The sequence below is a fragment of the Amblyomma mixtum genome, chromosome 2, assembly GCF_055824585.1.
Source record: "Amblyomma mixtum isolate Tamu chromosome 2, ASM5582458v1, whole genome shotgun sequence".
In the NCBI taxonomy this organism is placed as follows: Eukaryota; Metazoa; Arthropoda; class Arachnida; order Ixodida; family Ixodidae; genus Amblyomma; species Amblyomma mixtum.
Window position 1 is genome coordinate 204140573 of NC_143013.1, and position 20994 is coordinate 204161566.

Below are 20994 nucleotides of genomic sequence, written 5' to 3' on the forward strand. Positions count from 1 at the left end.
AGATACAGCGAACAACTCTGGCCACCCCACTCGGTTATAGCGAACGAGGTAGCGTGGTGAACTACCCCCAGGTTGTAGAGGTCGTCCTTCCGCTAAGCACGCAGATGAAATAGCGCCCCTCAACCTTCACGACGCCGGCCCGGAAAGACATGTCAACCCAGAAATGGAATTAAAAGGCGGCACTGCTGTGCGCAGCGCTAACCGGAAAGTCCGGCGTCCGGTAACACTGTAAACGCTAAAAAAAGAACGGTAACGATATGCTGTAATTTTCTATTGAAATAATAAGTAACCGCCGGCCAAACCCGCGTCGATGGCCAAAGAGGGCAATCATTTCCTACGCGTTCGCCGGCTCGGCAAAGCATCCCGAATGGAAGAAGCGCGGTGCGCGTGAGAAAGGGGCATCGTCGAAAGCGAAGCTACTGACCATGGTCGCGGATCAACTCACAACAGCGATTAGATAATTCTGAAATCCTTGCTGGCCACGCTAGTCACGTGGTATGCATATGCATAGCATGTGCGGGCGGAGGGAGGGTTATGGTGGCATGACTTATGCCGTGATCGCTGAAATCGACACGGTCAAGTAAGGCATGAGGAAGGTCAGAGAGGTTCCAAATATTTCATGCAACAACCATAAAAAAAAAGCCTACAAGATAGCCGAATAGCCTAAAGCATCTGTAAACACAGTTTTCTGTTGCGCCGTCATTAGTAGGAATCCCGCTCGGAGTCAAAGGTTAGACTATGCATACTCTTTTAGTTATTCATTTTACTGCGTTAGCAGTATAGCTTGCTTTCCCAAAAATAACCGCGCTGCGTGCGTGCAGCCTCCATCCTTGATTCACACTCCTGTGCGCGTACATCAGAGCAATCACTGGTAAAAATGCACCTTAAAAAACTTTCACCCATCTCTCCACCCCTCATCACCCACCTGTACCCGATATAGCCGAGGCAGATTGTTGTGAAGGCTCAACGTATTTAGTCGCCCAAGCGTTCTACGAAAAAAACGCCAAAAAAGCATCAGCCTATCGTGTCAGACACTAAGAACGGCAAATATGACTGCGAGAAGTAGATATAAGTCGCCAGACAGAGAATTCAAGATCGAGCAGCGCGAGAAGAGCGGATGGAGCCGCGCGCTGGCGACTGGCAGCAATTCTTTCTTAGACGCAGAACGATTTCAGCGAATTGGCATAACAAAATCACTTCACCGTAGTTACATTTCATCGCAGTAGCATCTTTCTGGGCGGAATCACTATCGCATGCCAGCGAGCTCGTGTATTTCCGCATTGTCCTTTTGTGTAATCGGTATTTATTTTTTTTCCTTATTAGTACATCTCCCCCGTTGCCAAGAACCCGCCTTTCGTTTCTTATTTCCGTCGCGTGCAAACAAGAATATGCGGATCCTAAAAGAAAAAGAAGCTGCACCAATTTATACATCCTTCTTTTGGTAATACTAGCGTGTGTCCTGTGTCAGTCTTTCTTGTGTACGTCTTATTGCAGTACTATTACCATTTCTGTCTCAAACTAGTAGTAATATCTCGGGTTTAACGTGTCGAGTAGACATTGGGGCTACATGACAGACGGTGTAGTGGAGGGCTCCAGATTAACGGAGACCAGCTGGCGACGTCACGCTGGTTTTTGTATTCTTGGAATCAGCAGCCGAGCTTCACAGCCATTGAGCCATTTTTTTTCTTTATTGCCCTACATACCCACCGTGAGGGGTTTTATTTAGAACTTGCTGTCTCAGACAATGAGCGCCTACAAAAGTAAATGTTGCACTACCTACTGCGGTTGTTCAGTGGTTAGGGCGCTCGGTTATTTATTCGGTGTACCCGGGTTCGAACTCGGCTCCGGCGACCACGTTTTGTTGGAGGCGAAGCGCAAAAGGCACCGTGGGCTGCGCGATGTCAGTGCACGTTAATAAAGGGCAACTGCGCCACTTTTTGAGAATTTCGCGATACTCAAGGATTCAAATATATAGAGGCTGTAGGTAAAGCATGCTAAGTTTTTTGCACTACCATTTAAAATAGTGACATAATCGACAATTAAATTTTGCACTTTTCCTTAAAGCAACAGTGGAGTGCGGCGAAGTTCAATGTGATGTCACGAAAGGTATGATTTCAAATTACTGCTGCCGTCAGCCACGGCCTGCCGTGCCTAGTTGGACGCTGCCAAACAACGTTCGGCGGGCTTTGACTTCGGTGGTGTTGGTTTTTTTTCTTTCAAAGGCGTTGGAAATGTACGGATACTTTCGATGACGTCATCATGCGTCCCCCCTTAGCGTTGTGCGCTGCGGAGAAGCTTGAAGGCCGTCGCAATTTTAATTGGTGATTACGTCACCGTTTCAAATGCTAGGCCAAAAGGACTCCGCATACTTTACCTGGAAGTTTCACAAATTGACCCTTTTAAGCTCGCCGATTTCTAAAACCTATGCAGTTGCCCTTTAAGGATCCCCAGCTGGTAGACATTATTCCGGAGCCCACCCCTACTGCGCCTGTTTCTCTTTTTTCTTTCACCCCACCTTCCTCCCTCTCCTATGGCGCGGTTAAGGTGCCCATCAAGAAGTGAGACAGAATGCGCCCTTTAATTCCTTTTCTCAAAAACCACCATCACAACACTGTTGTGTCCTCGCGCTAATATTTCGTCTATCTGTGGGAAATGACGCAAAGAATAGGAAGGCATTCTCAATCGGTACTAAAATGCCTATAGACACCCAGTTTTATTGCGTGTTTTCTCCTTTCAAATGACGCCATAGATATTAGAATGCATAGATCACCGTGTGGTATTCGGCTACTGCCGCTAAATAATTTAGAAAAGAATTTATTCTTCCATGCTGTGTCGGTTTCATCAACCGAATGATGGCTCTTACGTGAGTTCGACATTAGTTCACCTGAGGCACGGGAAAATAATACAAACGCTGATACGTTGTATTGACTCACTGTTGCACTTAAATCAGCCGGCTTCAAGACCTATCATTACAACGAACGACGTATCAGCAGTTATTCTGCCGTTTTATAGCCCCTAACGCGACCTAATTTCCACTACACGTCACACCCACCGTTATGTTGGTGAAACTGAAACAGGGTCAAGAAGAAATTCAAATATAAATTATTTATTATGTTTTGGTGAATACCACGCGGTGCTCCATGTACAGCAACATCTAACGCATTGTTTGAAAGAAGAAAGCCCGCAAGCAAAAGTTTGGTGTCTATAGTACTTTATTGAGTTAGAGCAGTCCTAATACTTTCATTAAAGATTTACGCAAATATGTAAAAGGGGAGGAGTACTAACTCAAAATTTCACATAAACCTGACGTACAGTACGGTGCATTGTTAAAGGGAACATGCGATCGCGTGTGCTCTGCGCTTCACAAAGCCCTGCTGCCTGGATGCGGCGAGAATAGGCGACATCAGGCGCATGCGCGGAGTCACCAGCCGTCATGCTTACTGCACTTGCGTCTTGTGCCGACAATTCCCGCAACTTCTCGGCAGGAGCACTCCGCGAAGCGCGGAGGCCACGCGATCGCGTGTTCCCTTTAACAGTGGACCGTACTGTACAAGTGTTTAGAATTGGCGGTAGTACATTACAGAAGGGTCAATTACGCTTCTTCCCAGGCACCACATCTCCTGTAAGTTTGCTGCCGCATACACTGGGTACAATTTTCGCACTTCCCAGCGCAGACAGCTACGGGTGGGTAAATCTATGCGATAGGTCATCTCATTTTGTCAGAAAACAAGACGTATGCCGGAATGCAAAAAAAACTGGGGCTGAACCGGGTCCCGAACCGGTTCGGAACGGTTCCTTTGAATCGTTCCGGTTCGGGTTCAGTTCCAAGATGGCGAAAAAAATATCGGTTCGGTTCGGTTCCGGTTCCGGGCGAAAATTCGGGTTCGGTTCCGGTTTCGGGTTCGGGTTCAGTTCCGGTTCGACACCCTGGACGCAATACGATGTCGTGGACAAAAAATGCTGCGTCTTCGGTGGCAGTTCCATTTGTGAGCCACGCGGTCTCAGAATACCGGGTCAAGTAATCCTTCGCGACAACAATCCAACGCTTTCCAATAGTCGACTTTGGAAAAGGGGCAAGAAGATCCATTCCCACTTGTTGGAAAGGAGTTTTCGGTGTAGCATTAGGTTGAAGAAATCCGGATGGTTTCATGGGTGGAGATTTTCGGCGTTCACAGTCACGGCAGGTTTTAACGTAAGATCGTACTGAAGGTAATAATTTCGGCCAATAATACTTCGCCCGAATTCTGGCAAGCGTGCGAGTAACTCGCAAATGGCCGGCGGACGGTTCGTCGTGACAAGCGCTCAAGATGTCAGGCCGTAGGTTCATAGGCACTACAAGTAGGAACGTCTCTCGTGATCTTTCAAAATTGCGCTTTTAGAGAACCCCACTTCGTAAAATGTATGACGACAAGCCATGGCAAAAACCAGGAGATACCGGACCGCCGCGACCTTCTAGATACTCGATAAGCGGCGCCAACTCCGGGTCCTTGCGTTGAAGGTCAGCCATATGGGAATGAGTAATGGACCCAATGAAGGGATCGTCGGCATTTTCCACTGCAGCTGAGCCCAACGGCGCGCGTGCCAAGCAATCTGCGTCTTGGTGTTTATGTCCCGAACAACGATAACGTCATACTATTGAAGATGAAGGCTCCATCTAGCCAAGCGCCCAGACTGGTCTTTAAGGCGTGCCACTGCGAATGATGGTCACTGACAATATGGAAGGGTCGTCCATACAGATATGGTCGAAACTTGCTTATGGCCCAGATTACCGCAAGACACTCCTTCTCCGTCGTTGAATAGTTCGCCTCCGGTCATGATAGTGTTCGGCTCGCGTAAGCGATAACCCATTCTACTCCACCTTGCCATAGGATAAGTACAGCCCCAAGGCCAACGTTGCTGGCATCAGTTTGAACGTCGGTTGCTGCGTTTTCATGTGAATGGGCGAGTAAGGAGGACTGTGGAGACGGCTTCGGAGCTCCTGAAAGGCTTGTTCTTGATCGCCTCCCCACAGGAAGGGTATGTCTTCTGTGGTTAGTGCTGTAAATGGTTCAGCTATCTTGGAGAAATCTTGGACGAAGCGTCGGTAGTAAGAACAAAGACCCAGAAATAGCCGAAGTGTCTTTTTGTGGCTGGGACGTGGAAAACTTGACACTGCGGTAGTCTTGTCGGGATCAGGGAGAACGCTCTGTGCACTGACAACATGGCCGAGAAAGCAAAGTTCCTTGAAAGCGATATGGCATTTCTACGGCTTGATCGTTAATTGTGCGCCTTTGAGTGCTTGAAGCACAATGCGCAACCGGTCAAGGTGTTGCTCGAAAGTAGGCGAGAAAACGACGACATCATCTAAGTACACTAAGCACAACTGCCACTTCAGACCTGATAAAACCGTGTCCATTATACGTTGAAACGTGGCGGGCGCAGAACAAAGACCAAACGGGAGCACCTTGAACTCGTATAGGTCATCGGACGTCACAAATGCGGTCTTCTCTCGGTCGCTCTGATCCACCTCGATCTGCCAGTATCCGCTTTTGAGGTCTAATGAGAAGTCCCTGGCGTCGCGTAGACGGTCGAGGGCATCATCAATCCTGGGGAGTGGATGGATAGACGTCCCTTTTGGTCTCGTTATTAAGCTTCCGGTAATCGACAAAGAATCTCAGGGTGCGATCTTTCTTTTCGACTAGGACTACTGTCGACTCCCACGGGCTCGTCGAAGGCTGGATTACGTCGTCCGCAAGCATCGCATCCACTTGCGGTTTAATCACTTCATGTTCCTTAAAAGAAACCCGGTATGGGCGTTGGCATACCGGCAACGTGGTGCCATCGGTGATGATGCGATGCTTGGCGACAGGAGTACGACCGACCTTGGAGCCAGTGGCGAAGCACTCTGCGAAATAGGTCAGAAGAGCCGAAAGAAGATTCTTTTGATCGGGCGTCAAGTCCGGGCTAATTGTAATGGTTTGAAGGACATGGCAAGTTGTAGCCTCTTCTTGTGGGTTGGCCCCGGCGGTGCATAAACGGGGCGAGGCAGTAACATCGTGAAGGAAGACAACAGCCTTTTCCTTGGCGAGGTGCCGCATCTCCTTAGCAAAACTCGTCAGGAGGACAGTAGCACAACCGTAATGGAGTTGAACGAGTCCAAGCAACGGCTACCTCCTTCTCGAGATGTAGCGGGAGGTGCTCTTCCGCGATGCCCTCGTAGTCGTGAAACAAGTCATGCCGCAGAAGAACCAGCACACTAGACCGTGATGGCACCCTCACGTCATGGTTGACAATACGCAGAACGTTGAGTCCCGGATCCTCGTTTTCAACGCGCGCCACGGCCCGTTTCGTCGAGTACGTCACACGCAGTTCTTTCAAGTCAATCACAGCGCCGTTAGCCTGCAGGAAGTCTAGGCCAAGGATCAAGTCTTTCCAACACTCGCGAAGTACGACGAATTCTCCGACATACACAAAACCACGGATGCCGGCACGCTCTGTGCACTTGCCTGCAGGGCTAATCAAGTGACTCCCCGCCGTACGAATTTTCGGGCCGAACCAGTGCATCAAAACTTTCTTCAATTTGCCGCCGAGGCCATGGCTCATTACCGAGTAATCAGCACCGGTGTCCAGTAACGCGTTGACATCGGCTCCATCAATCTTTACGCACAAATCGGAGGTAGTGTGTCGGATGCGGTCGCTACCTGTCCCAAGCGAAATGTCCTCGTATCGGTGGGAGGCAGCCCGTCGGATGCTGTTGCTACCTGACCCCAGCGAAATCTCGTTGAATCGGCTTGACGAGGACGGAGGATCTTCACATTTCGCGACATCAGCGACCCTGCCTCCGAAGGCCGCTGGTATTAGTTTTCCCGGCGAGGGCTGCGAGAGCGGCGGCGTCGGGGATAGCTCAGACTTGAGGAACGGTAGCTTGTCGGAGACGTAGACCGACGCTCTTGGCAGCCGGACGTGATAGGATACTTTTGCGCGGCAAGGTGGCTTGCGATTTCGGTAGGCTCTTCGCCATTTCGAGGGCAGGGGTTGTCTGGTGCGAAACCCCGCAGGCCGACGCGGCGTTACGGGCGCGCCCGGCAGAGATGACCTGCTTCTGCACAATGGTAGCAGAGGGGCCAACGGTCGCGGCCCGCCATACTTGACTCTTACGGGGTCGCTGATAGGTTGGCGGAGGGGTATAGCGAGGAGGATCCTGCGGCTCCATTGCTGGAGCTGCGGTGTTGATACTGTGGTCCTGCGTGGGAGCCCTACGTAGGACGGACGCGTAGGTTGGTCTCGTGTCGAACTGGTGGGGAACGTCAGGCACTTGCTCAGCTGCCATACGCACCTCGTCCCGGACGACTTCAGCCAGTGATGGAAAAGATGGCGTGATGCAAGGCATCCGGAGGGCTTGCAGTTCTCCTCGCTCGACAGAACGGACGAGGTTGCGTAGTACATCCAGAGGTTGCGTGGTACACCGCCCTGCATAGGGAATGCGTCGGACCCAATGATGTTCACGTCGCGATTGTATTGACGAGCTCGATGTTGGAGCGTCGTCTCCATGGTGGTAGCCTCGCTGAGAAACTCCGCAACACTGCGCGGTGGGCTGCGCACTATAGTCCTGCGAAAAGTTCTTGATTCAGGCCCCGCATCAGTTGGCGCAGCTTCTTGTCTCCTGGCATTTGTGGGTCTCCGCGCTTTAAAAGACGTGTTATGTCCTCAAAAACATGCGCACGCTCTCGTTTTGGCGCTGTTTGCGAGAGTGCAGCGCAGCTTCTGCTCGCTCCCGGCGGTCGGCACTCGGAAAAGTTGCCTTCAAGTCACGACAGAAGGCTTCCCTAGATAGAAAAGAAGCCTCATGGTTTTCAAACCATATCCGTGCCGACACTTAAGAGCGAAGTACACGTTGTGGAGCTTACGCTCATCGGTCCATCCGTTGTAACGTGTCACACGTTAGAAGGCCTCAAGCCAGTCCTCGGAGTCTTCGAACATGTCGCATTGAAAAGACGGTGGTGTTCGCGGCTGATGGCACAGGATGCTTGCGGGAAGCCTGCTCTCAGGTGTCATTGCCGCAGGTGCTACAGGGGTTCGAAGCAGCGTCATCCTGGTAGCGGCCGGAAGTGGACTGAATTCCGGGGGCTCTCCACGTAGGCGGCGGCCGAGGCGGTGATGTACCGGAGTAATATCAATAAAACTTCGATTGGGCCTAGATCGTACATGATGTTGTGAAGGTGTAGGTTGCGCAGCCACGGGGTGAACCACGAAGAAAAGACACAGAGACACACACAAGCGCACTAACAACTGTTTGCTTCTCCTTGGGAACGCATACTTATACACCTGGCCACGCATGTTCAAACACAATCTTTAACAACAATAGTCATGCCAAGGGCTGTTAACGCAGATGCGAACGCAAAAAATTGATTTGAGCTACGATTTTATTGATACGTGCGTGGCTCTGTACGTAGCAGAAATCAATTTGTGTAGCGGAGTGAACATTGCAAAAGGGAAAATGATAGAAAATACTGCGAGGCAGCGACGACAACACAAGAAAGAAAAGGACAATACAGTTATGCCCCAACTCGCCCCACATGTCGTCATTCTAAACACAATGATGGGTGGGCCATTGAAGGAGTGCAGAAAACAAAATTTAGTGGCGTGTTTTCTTATTTGTAATGATGCGCAAGAGATTAGTACAGATGGTCCCCAACGTGGCATCCTCCTCCACTCTAATATTAGCAACGTATAGAGCTACTTCTATAAAAGGTACAAAGAGTAAAGGCCGCTAAAATGAAGGCTGCAGCGAGATTGTTTCGATAGTTTCATTATTCTTGGTCGATGTAAAGGCTACAGCGAGTCGGAAAGAGTTATTTACTCGTTCTTTTTTTCTCCTACGCTACCTGCGTTCGACGCGGCCACTTGCTGTTTCCAGCATGCAGGGCCAAGCAGAGGAAAACAAGGAAGAAGCCGTGGAGCGCTCTGCGACGGCTCCTGCCATCTTTAACTTTCTGCGTCTGCTTGTTCAGTGTCTGCAGCGTAGGAATCTTTGCTCAGGCGTGGCACCACGTCTCGTATGCCGCGAAATTGAAACCGCGCATTTATTACTGAGAAGTAGTACATGTGCGCGCGCGATGCTGTCGAAACAAATTAGTGCAATGTGGGGAAATTTCCATCATGCACTAGCAAGACACACGGTTGAAGATTCATTCCACTACACTAGTGCGACGTTGGTGAGCAACGTGTGTTCATGGCGCGTAACTGTCATTACACGTTTTCAAATTTCGCCGCCGCGGTGGCTCAGCGGCTATGGTGCTCGGCTGCTGACCCAAAAGACGCGGGTTCGATCCCGGCCGCGGCAGCTAGAATTTCTTTGGAGGAGAAATTCTAGAGGCCCGTGTACTGTGCGATGTCAGTGCACGTTAAAGAACCCCAGGTGGTCGAAATTTCCGGAGCCCTCCACTACGGCGTCTCTCATAGCCTTAGTCGCTTTGGGACGTTAAACCCCATAAACCAAACCAAATTTGGCTTCAGTTTTTAAGAATTCTTGTTCATGACGCGCATCTTCTGAGTGGCATGCACGCTGGTTATTATACATGTGAAGAGTGGTTTATTGGCACGTTGAAGCGCCGGCAACGAAGACCCGGGCGCAAGTCGTCTAGGAACCAGCGAGGCGAGAGCCCGGCACACAAGCGGCAGTTCTCCAGCACGAGCCTTTCACGGGCGGCGCTAGCGCTTCGTCGTCGTTGGTGGCGGTGCTGAATCATCATCTTCATTCCAACTGCCCCGGCGGAAAGAGGGAGCCATCCTGGCGACTCAAGGCGAGGAGACGACGAGAGGGCTGTAATAAGGCTTCAAGCGGCTGACATGAACGACGTCGCGACCACGGCGGCGATGGTCCAAAGAAGGTGTCACCGGTTCGATGATATAGTTCACTGGTGACGTGCGCTCTAAGATGCGGTAAGGACCAATGTGCTTGGCCGAAAATTTGGACACAGCCGGAACAGAGAGCCAGACCAATGATCCAGTAGAGAAGTGTGTAGCGGGCGTGTCTTGGTCCGACTCATGTTTCCGGAGCCCTTGACGTTCGGCGGTGAAGGAGCGAGCCAACTGGCGGCACTGCTCAGCATGGCGGGTAATGTCAGAAATGGAAGTATATTCTGAGCTGTCGGGGTTGTAGGGAAGGATTGTGTCCAGCAGACAGGAAGGCTCGCGCCCAAATAAAAGAAAGAATGGGGAAAAGCCGGTGGTTGCCTGGGATGCGGTGTTATATGCATAGGTCACGAACGGAAGGACTTGATCCCAAAGAGCTGTCGGAGCTAATGTACATGGCGATCATGTCCCCAAGAGTACGATTGAATCGTTCGGTGAGGCCGTTGGTTTGGCAAGACTGCGCTTACGGCATTTTTTTTTTCAACTCGTGCAGATTAAGGAGAAACCCACCCGCCATCGCTTACTTCAGTTTCTCGTGCGGCTTGCTCGAATTGCGTCTGGAGTTAACTTGCGCAGTTTTCAGAGCGCAGAGTAATATCACAGATGCCAAGGGCTCCCTTCCCTCTTGTATTTTCTTTGCTTTGCATAGCTCGACCGATCTTAAGGATCAATGTGCGCGTGTTTACTGAGTGTGATGCAGTAAGCGAATTGCCTTTTGAGTGTGCCAATAAGAGATTTATTTCACTGCGCAGTAAACCTATCCGCTTTATCTCTTATACAAAACCATCCCACCTCTAAGTATTGCTTGTTTGGTAAATATTTTGCGTTTAATACATATTTATTTCCAAAATTTTGTGCGTGCTCTTTCACTGCTCTCTACAATGATAAATACGGAATATTTAGCATTTATTTTTTTTTTCGTTTCCAGTGCTGTTTACCCGAATAGTTTATGCTACAGGAAAAATTTTCCGCGTTAGCAAAAGTGCCGGATCAGAGAGCCGAGCGTGGGAAGAAACACAAGTTGCGCTCTAATCGTAACTAACAGAACATCTGGAAGGTTTAATTTGGTTTCCTAAAACACTGCTCTAAGTTCACGTTCTTATGCTGTCAGCCAGATCTGTTGCGAAATGCTATACGCCCGTATACTCTGTGCAGTCAGTGCACGTTAAAGAACTTCAGGTGCTCAAAATTATCTGTTGCCCTCGAAAGCGGCGTTCCTAATACCCTGAGTCACTGCGGGAAGTTAGGCCCCCCAAAACAAACATCGCGTTGTGCTTCGTTCTCAGTGCAGACTAACCAAGAGGATTAAATGAGAGCTTTAGTGAATTTCGGACTTTATACAAAAGAATATGTTAACTTATCGATGCTGACCTTAACGTCCTTACGCTTCAATCGCAAACTTGGACGTTTTATTGGTTAAAGCTATAGCAGTTTCAAGTATATGATAGGAAGGTCTATTAGCCTGAATTCACCTCTGCACTCATTAAAATGTAATATTAGCAGTATTAAAAATTCCCAGACTCTATTGTCGCCGACAGTATGTGCAAGTACGAAATGCACTCCAAGAAAAGCGCAGCAAAATCTAGGACGGCCCATAGATACTGATAGCCGCACAAGAGTCTCAAGGAGCGTCCCTCATTAGACACCTTTTCTTTAGGTTTTTATGCGAAGCATACTACTTTAGCTACCACTTCAGCCCTTCACCGTGGTTATGTGCCTCCAAATCACGTGATACATGACGTCACACCACGTGACACGACGACGTCACGGCAGTGGAGAAACGGGGGCCCACCTCGCGCCGTCGCTGTGGTTGTGCGCCTCCAAATCACGTGATACATGACGTCACACCACGTGACACGATGACGTCACGACCGTGGAGAAACGGGGGCCCACCTCGCGCCGTCGCTGTGGTTGTGCGCCTCCAAATTACGCGACACGATGATGCTTCGCATTATCCAGGCTTAACCAAGTTAAGCCTCAGCCATTTTTTTTTCATTAGCGAAAGCGTGCATGGCCCTTGTCGCTTTCTACGTTGTTTCAAAACATATCTAGAGGGAAAGCTACCAGCCCTACACTTAGTACACCATGAACAGGCGCATGAATGCCGGGAAGGCAAGGTTTCTTACTTGGCTTAGCTACATTTAGGCATAAAACGGGGATTCAGGATTAAAAATAAGAATCTTCTCCAGGCAACAGGCAACATTTCTTCGCTTCCAAAGCAAAGAAATGCTCTGATAGTTTCCACACCAGCCTAAACCGGAACATTCACTTCCTTTAAATCTATTGCAGAAGTGAAAAATAAAGTGTTGAAATAACTTAATCTGCGCACATATGAAAGCATCGCGGCGGAGCTACAAGTTTCGATGTATAATTCAGGTTTTCGGCCAAACACTGCCTAAGCCAAACACAAAACCACGTCTCCCTGTATACCTGCGGCGTATGAAGTGCTCTTTAAGGAAGTCGAATGGACGGTAGCGCCATCTTTCCCCCTAAGTAATATTTAGAAATTCTGTAGCTTTTTATGTATGTGGCGCTCGCCACGTGCTGAGGAGGGGATGGTACCAGCACGTGCCACACAGAACGCTTGGACATTCGCCGCGGCCGCCGTCACCGTCTCGGTCGACAGCCACGTCGAACTACAACAAATTACAGCTGGCTTCTGGCTGTGCTGATAGATGGCATCACGGGACCTACGTTACAGGGTTCGTGTTCGTTACGTAATGAGGGCAACTCGCGCGGCACTGCCGCTTAGCTTATCAAGTGCCACCTGAACTGCTCTTGCGCATCTAGGGCTGCAGGGCAAAACATAGGCTGCTTCGAGCCGCGCTATTGCTTGGTTCACCCCTAGACCACTAAGAGGATGCATGCACTGTTCTGGCGGCAGTGCAGCAGGTAGCACCAGGTGGACTGAAAGCTTCGCTAATATTCGTTTAAGTTCACCTAAGTGTTCTGCTTTGTTCTGGCGCGAAGGTAACCCCCGCAGAGCAATCAACGGGAGCAAAGCAAATTTCGTGCTTGTAGTTCGAACATTCCAGGACATGAGCGACAGAGCCACCAGCACTATCTCCTCGCTTTGTGTCCGCTACCCCAAACGTGATTTAGTGCCAGAACATGTCGCATATTCGATGTAACGGAAGTTCCCCCACCCGGCGCTCCCGACATTTCTGAGCATATTGGTTAAGCAATTCGCCGACGGGCGGGTAAATTATTGAGGATACAGATTAACGTCGAAATCACTCACAAGTGATGGTAAATATGAACAATCAGGCGTAGCGCCCAAATAACTCAAGAATGGCGGTAAAAATAAAATTTATAGCGTAACCATTTAATTGTTCACAACCGACGTAAAATTAAGGCTACAGCGTACGCTGCCGAAACTATATGGTACGCAATATCTCTAGGTAACTATTGAAGCCGTGCGCCTCTAATAAGCTTACCTCTATGAGCTCCTCTGTTGAAGCGTTTGGAAACATCATCTCACGGAGCGTGCTCGTGCAGAAGTTTCTGTTTGCCTTCCAGACATCGCCGTTCAGTGTCCCCAAGCCTTCGGAAAAATAAGACCAATGTGTAACACAGTGGCATAGAAAGTCACGGAATACACACGTAGCACCTTCCAATCCATGAAACAGCTTATCAAGCCCTAGCAAAGTTGCCGTTGTTCTTCCTCACTCGTAGTTCACTTTAACGTGCCATCCTTTAACTCTCTCACAACCACCAGTGGGGATGCCACATGAGTGGCAAGTTGTAGCCGTCAACAAATACTTGCAGATATCCTGTCCTGAAAAGCTTCCTTGACCTTTTTGAAGCCGTGTGAGTGTATGTGATCGCCGCATCGTAATAAAAAAGGGAATTCCGTTCGCTAGCGGTAAGGTTGGAAGACGAGGCGAAAAAGGTGGTAGTGCTCTCACATGCACGGATCGTCCAATAAAAAGGTCCAGACCTCATTTCAGATGAGAAACAAGTAGTGCAGGTTGTTGTCGGTAAGGTTGTCCTCTTGCTGTTCTCCTACTACGAGCGAAGCGCGGTAACGTAGGCCCTCTGCTGTCCTGTCGCGAGACCCGACCGGTGTCTTTTCCTCTTGACCTCTTTCCAAGCGACAGCGTGCATGGAATTGAGGCCGCTCATGGGGCAGCGCAAGTGTACTTGCGCCGTCTAGCGGAATGCGTCAGAGTTCAGGGGTATCTGGGTGATGTGAGATAAAGACAACACAAAAACCGCAAGTAGCGTGCCGGCTAGGATATCCACTCTGAGGACACATAATAATCTTCAGCGTCCGTGGCTGTTGCAGTAGGAAATTTTGGGAGCGTTTGTGCCACATGCCTGCCTCCATGCCTGCACCGCTGTCGCCTGACCGCCTCAACTGTGCAAAGGACGCTACCAGATTAGGAAGTTCTAAACGGGTCAACCTGTTGAGCAGTCCTTGGCCTTGCATGTGCTGTCCTTAGTGACCAAATTTGTTTCAGAGCTAGACCAGAATCCTTAACCGAAATGCCGAATTGCAGTAGCGTTAAACGCGAAAATTACTTGCGTCCCATCCTTTAAATATCACAGCAGTTGTGCGTAATGGTATCCTACGCTTGGAACTTTCAATTGCGAAAGTGGCATTTTATCGAAGTTTTTGGGCTCCAGTAGCTCGGGCTGTGGTAGTCGCGAGAACAGTACTTGCCAATGCACAGCTCAATAAAGCAAATCATTTCGTGATCCATAAGTTTTGCGGCCACATACCCTTCACCTAAACATGATATGCTCGAAATAAAGGAAATAGAACTAGGGTTCAGTTTTTGAAACACGTAGGCAAGTTTAAATACCATCCAACCTCGTCCTGCAAGGCTCACTCTTTTAAACAAAGTAGCAGACATGCTCTCATCAAGTGTCAACAAAAAAAGATGCGCAAATTAGTTTGTGCACACACAAAAAAAAAGGAATACAGAGTGTATATTACACCCCTCGTGTTGATAGGCAAGCGCAGTTTAAGAACGCTTTAGCGCAACAGCGATAAGCGCCATAAACAGTACTATCATCGAATATGACTTCACGTGACTGTATGAGTAAGGATGAGTGTCACTAAAAGAACGGAAAGTTGGGCTCGCGCTTTTTACAATCACAATACGAGAAACTGTTGTCCAGCTTTTTTTTTTTTCACTCGACATCTTGTTATGCTCTTGTAAATATGGAAAGCGTGTTCATCATGCACTGCTGTGTAAAAAGTTATGCCCGGCAAATGTTCAACAAGCATATACCACTTCAATTTAAAAAGCCGTATGAGGAAGGAGGTGGGAAAAAGTTCTAGATTTCTTACAAAAAGCACACTTTTTAGATAGTATCTGCACTGAATTTTAAAAACTTTAAACAATTCGACCAGAAAAATGAATTCTCTATGTGCAGTATAAAGCAAGAAACCAGTTAATTGAAGAGGTAGCGGCGCATGCGTCCAAAGGCTGCTGCGAACACAATTTTAGTCTCGTTTTTAGTCTTTATAAAACAAATGAATGATGGAGAAGAGAAAACAATGCTCTAATGTATTCAAAACAGATTTCTGACGATTCAAATTTTTCGGTACAGCTTAACGAGAACGGTACAGCTTAACAGTTTACTCCTGCTAAGAATTTGCTTGAAGGACCAGTCCTCCAAATCTTAGTAGAGGTGCATGCTGTATAGTTAGTCGAGAATTTTTCAGGAAAATATGCATCGTACATAGTCAAACGCTAAGATGAAAAAGTTTATCCAAATAATATTATCCCCATTGCAAAAGTTCGCCTTTTTAGGCAGGTCTTCAAGAAAAATTACTTTGAAATAAATTTGAAGATTGTTAAAAATTTTCTTAGAAAATTATGGCGTCTCGAAGTATTCAGTCCGTTCTCCTAATGGCCGTTGGAGCACGCGTTTTGAACAATGAACCATGCCCAATTCTTTCACTTCATTCCTTCATCTGGCTTTTGCATAAGCAGGCCGTCTTCGAGGCCTATTATTCCTATGCAAAATAAAGAACAGATTATTCGTGTGAACTGTAGAGCTAAAATATATGAGCAATTAAACTGTCGACTGGTTTATGAAATTCGCTGCGTTTCCTTACTGCAAAACAAACTTAAGCCCAACGGAAGTAACAGTCACCGAAACCAAAGAAGCATAAAGGATATTTCTGTTCTTAATTTGTGGCGTTCACCAATGAGGAATTAATATAGTAATTATTGCTTATTATTCTTGTAAACATAATTTATTGTAAAACAGAAGTAAATAAAAGCAACCACAAGCCTACGGTCGGTTGCTGACCCACGACCTTCGATTTTAGCGTCCGGCGCACTACCAACTGAACTACGGCAATGGATGTCCGATCACCTGCCTCTCGAGGGTATTTATGTGTAGTTTAAGCGAACCTTGATGGTGTTCATGAGCGCCACATTCGTCCAGAGCAGCGGACGCAGTGCGTCCTGTATTTCTGCGAGTGCCACCTAAGAACGTGGTCGAATGTTGAGGGCGGAAACTGCGCGAGAACCCTCTTATGCTGCCATGCCATCAAGACTGTCAGAACTGGGGCACTCTTTAGCTATTAAGCAGCCAAGGGAAGGGAAAAAAGAGACTCGTTATAACATGCGTGACGAAACCAAGCATAGCGGACGTAGAATTCGACGAAATTCGGACGCGAAATTCGAAGGTCGTGGGATGGGACCCCACTGGTGGCATGTGTTTTTTTTTCTTCTACTTTAGAATTACCTTTAGAAGAAGACTAAAAATTACTCTATTGATCTGCCATTGATGAACACCCCAAGTTAAGAAAAAAAACATCCCCTATGCTCCTTGGCTTCGGTGACTGAAGGCTTCGGTCATGCATGTCATAACGAGACCTTCTTTTCCTTTCCCTAGCCTGCTCAAAATTGAGCCTAGTTATACCCCAGAATATAAGAGGCAGCTCAAGGGAAAAAATTGGCTGTGGCTTAGCTAAGGCTAGCCTGGATATCTAGAAGCGAAAAGCTGCGGCGATGTTCGTGGTTTAGCTTAAGGTTTCATACATAGGGTTTGGGTATAGCTTTCTGTCTTTTCTGAAACCTATTGTCTTAGCTATACAAAGTTTGTACGCAGGCGGAGGAGGAGACGCGCGTGTAGTGAATATGGTGCTGTCTTAGAAGGTTGCTTTAGAGACATGTACTGTGGTCTGCAGTCCTTTCGAGTATACAGCATGAGAGACAGGCATTTGCTTTCCTTAAATACAATTTTCATTTCATTTCATCTTCCTTGAGGCTCTTACGCCGTGGCTCGGGTATCTACCGAGATATGACAGTGACAGGCGTCGTTTTCTTTCCTTAAAGCCAATTTTCTTTTCATTTTGCTTCCCTTACGGCGCTGTTCGGGTGTCCACCGAGATGTGAGTGTTTCGTGGCGCACTGTTTGTCTTTCTATTAGTTTTTTACTTGTGATATTTTATTTCTGACATGTTTTTCTTTAATTTTGTTTGTGTCAGCGGCGGCGGCGGCGACGGCGGCCACCTGCGCCGTGCGTGACGTTATTCGGTTTCTCGCATGCGCAGAAGTGGCAAATCTGGGCTCCGGCTCACACGAAGCGCGTTGTTGACTAATCTAGGCAAGCGTGTCGCTTCAAAAATTCTCTGTTTAATTAGAACGAAATAGCGAAGTCTATAAGAGCCCAAAACCAGGCGACTTCTTATCTCCATCTAAAACACAAAACAATGCGGAAATCTATAGTATTCTTAATGCTTGGTTTGCAGCCGAGTCTTGTAGCTGTGCAGTCAGGACACCTCTCAAGCTCCAATCACGGTAAGGTAAGTAGAACCCTTGTCCTCACCTTTAGAGACTGATTTTCAGGGAATCCGTAAGCGCTAAGCTTTACACGAGTGTAAAGCAAACCATGCAGCCTGGTTACTTTTGCTAAAGTCTGCACGCTTAGTTTGAATTTTTGCATTTCAAGTATTTTTAGGCGGAGAAAATGAAAGCTCTGCTGAAGTATGTATAGCGTCAGCAAACATCCATCCGTAAAATTTGAAATCTCAGAAGTGTTTCAACCTGTTTTTAAGCCCCGTATCTACCTTCGCCAGACTGAAAGTAGCAAAAGTTGCATTTTTAGGGAAGCCGACGGACGCAATGGGTCATTAGAGTGTTCTATGTGTGTTAATGGCTACTGTACTCACCCTCGTAAAAGTCGCTGGTCTTGAGCACGCAATATGGTCGATGCAAAACTTCGCTTCTGCTGCAAAACTTTTTAATGCTGTCCAAATCGTTAAGCAGAACCACATGCGTGAAGTTCGCTTTCACTCTGCAAATACAGGCATTTGTACAAACGTAATACTTTCTAGCCGCAAAAGAGTTTGTTTGGTTCGGTTTGCTAGTGTTTAACGTCCCAAAGCGGCTCAGGCTATGAGGGACGCCGTAGTGGAGGGCTCCGCAAATTTCGACCACCTGGGGTTTTTTAGCGTGCACTGACATCGCACAGTACACGGGACTCTACAATTTCGCTTCCATCGAAATTCGGCTGCCGCGGCCGGGATGGAACCCGCGTCTTTCGGGTCAGCAGCCGAGCGCCGTAACCAATGCGCCACCGCGGCGGCTTTTTAATGGTTTGCATTCAGTGATGTCTTCAACAGGAAAGCTTTGTGAGCAACACATGTACTTGCCACTTACGACATGAACTTCATTGTCAAAAGAAGGCTGTGTTGGAAAACATATGCAAGGAAACAAGTAAAAAAAATTAAGCCTAAAAACTTCACCTTACGTGATGACACATAATGCATACTGGGTGGTACTTTGGTTTGGTTTATGAGGGTTTAACGTCCCAAAGCGACTGAGGCTCTGACGGACGCCGTAGTGAAGGGCTCCAGAAACTTCGAGCACCTGGTTGTCTTTAAAATGCGTTGACATCACACTATACGTGGACATCTAGAATTTCACCTCCGTCAAAATGCGACCGCCGCGGCCGGGATCGAACCCGCGTCCTTCGGGTCAGCAGCCGAGCGCCATAACCACTGACCCAGCGCGGCGGCAGACTGGTACTTTCGGAAAGCTAAAGGGCAGGCACTGTCGTAATGCAGCTACGTACTGCATGTAAACGTAATGTCACGCTTCCTAAGAAGAGATTCGGCTTGTCATTAGTGGAAATTCTAACATGAATTAATCGCTCGACTGGAGCAGTGGAGTGGTGTGGAGTGGCGGACAGTGTCGCCGCCAGTGTGCCGTCAGACCTAGGCGCATAGTGACAATGGGCGCTCCCTGAGTTGACAGCATGGCAAGCGCAGGCAAGGAGCCGCTACCAAGTCGAATGCCTGCTGTGTTCTTGGCGCAAGCAGAAAATTAGCGACTAGCTTTTCGTCAGACATGAAGTCTGCTTGGCGAATTTGGGCTTCAACGCACAGGCTCCCTATCACCAACCCGGAAGCCCCCCCCCCCCCCCCCCCCTACTTTCGATGACGTTAAAGAAAGGGTCCTGCCAGGAATCTATAGTGAGGCACCATGTTAAGCCGACTATCACGTGGCCGGTAAAGACGCCAGCAAGAGGTAAGGCTCCCTTTTTTTTCACCCATGTGAGCAAGTTGCTGTCATGTTTTCTCTTTCCAGGCCTGTCTCCGCCCTGACGACCACCTCCCGACGTGGCGTCACTGTAAGCCCATTGGATGAATGGTCAGGTCGTATCGAAAATGAAAGGAGAAAAGTGGCCAATGCATGGCACAAATAAACTAAACGATTTCGCGATAATTAGCTAGTTAAAGCTGGGCGGGAGAGCATAATTGGAGCCCTCGCGTTTGCACAATTATGAATGACTTCCTGTTTCGGCTTGCTTGATAAAGTTTAGTCCAGGATTGTGAGAGGACAGTGGTTGAAATATAAGGGACAGCTGATTGTCGGATTGTTTCGCTGTGTTTCATACTCCAGAAAAGTGTACAAAGGTGTAAAACTCGAAGCTAGTTAAAGAAAAATATAAAAAAAATGAACTGACAAGCGCCACGAAATGGAATTATATAATTCGAATACTTATACCGCTATGTAAAAGTCGACTACGGATAGTATATTCTAGTGGAGTTGCTCGGAAAACTAAGGGCGCAAGAGCTACTTAATTTATACAAGTACCAAATATTATGGAAGCCACAGAGAAATGCATGGCAAGCCTGCAACTATTGCCATGAACAGTTAATAAACGGACGTTCAACATTGGTATTGCTTCTTCTTATAATGATATATCTCAATTTTTCAGCCTAAGATTGCCAACACCGCTATGCCAGACACTCACGTGGCACCTGCTATTGCAGTTAAAACGTAACTTTCCTTTGCTCTTCAATGCAACTTCTAAGATTTGTTCTCATTTGGAAGATATCATGCAAGCATTGGTAATTCCATCTTAGGTACGGTTGTGCGCCTGCATTTCCTGGCGCAGAATCATGTACTGCACCCTGTTACACCAATGTATTGGCTGTTTCCCGATGTTCAGAGCTACCCGCTCATTGAATTGCACCGCTGAGACCTGCGTTGTCTAGTTTAATTATTTCTTGCTCTCCCTGTCTAAGCACAGCTTAGCCTTCTTTCTGGAAAGAGTGGTGCTAACAAATATAGTATACGATAATTTAAGTACAGAATCCTCTTAACGCTCAAGATTTTGATTAAAGTCAACTGCACAGTTATTAAAACCGATATTCTATCAGAAAGCCAAACATTGAAGGCTAAAACATTATACCACAATGGACACAATCCCCGTCCTCTGACAACATATACATGACCACGAACACCATAACCATGCGCAATATTTCTGCAGTGATGGGAAACTATGCAAAGAGGTGTTTTACCCGCGATATTCTATCAGAAAGCCAAACATTGGAGGCTAAAACATTATACCACAATGGACACAATCCCCGTCCTCTGACAACATATACATGACCTCGAACACCATAACCATGCGCAATATTTCTTCAGTGATGCGAAACTATGCAAAGTGGTGTTTTACCCGAATGCGAAGGACTTCCCCGCATAGTATAAAACACACCACTACAGAAGCCGGTTTTCTAAATGCAGAAAATTCTGTTGGGATCGTACAGTCTCCAAGCAATACGACTGTATGAAACTTCATTAAACACTGGGAAGAACGACGGTCCCTTGTGCTTGCTAG

General features: G+C 47.8%; 1 protein-coding gene across 1 annotated transcript in view; it reads right to left on the reverse strand.

Moving 5' to 3' along the window:
- The window catches only part of LOC149362298 (cytochrome P450 2B6-like), a 60712-nt gene that overhangs the window by 39438 nt on the left and 280 nt on the right, over nucleotides 1-20994 (reverse strand). The window contains exons 2-3 of the mRNA XM_089568256.1: nucleotides 18035-18159; nucleotides 13332-13438 (exon numbers count right to left, since the gene is read on the reverse strand). Of these exons, the coding sequence (XP_089424382.1) occupies nucleotides 13332-13438; nucleotides 18035-18159 (232 nt within the window). The remainder of the gene's footprint in view (nucleotides 1-13331; nucleotides 13439-18034; nucleotides 18160-20994) is intronic.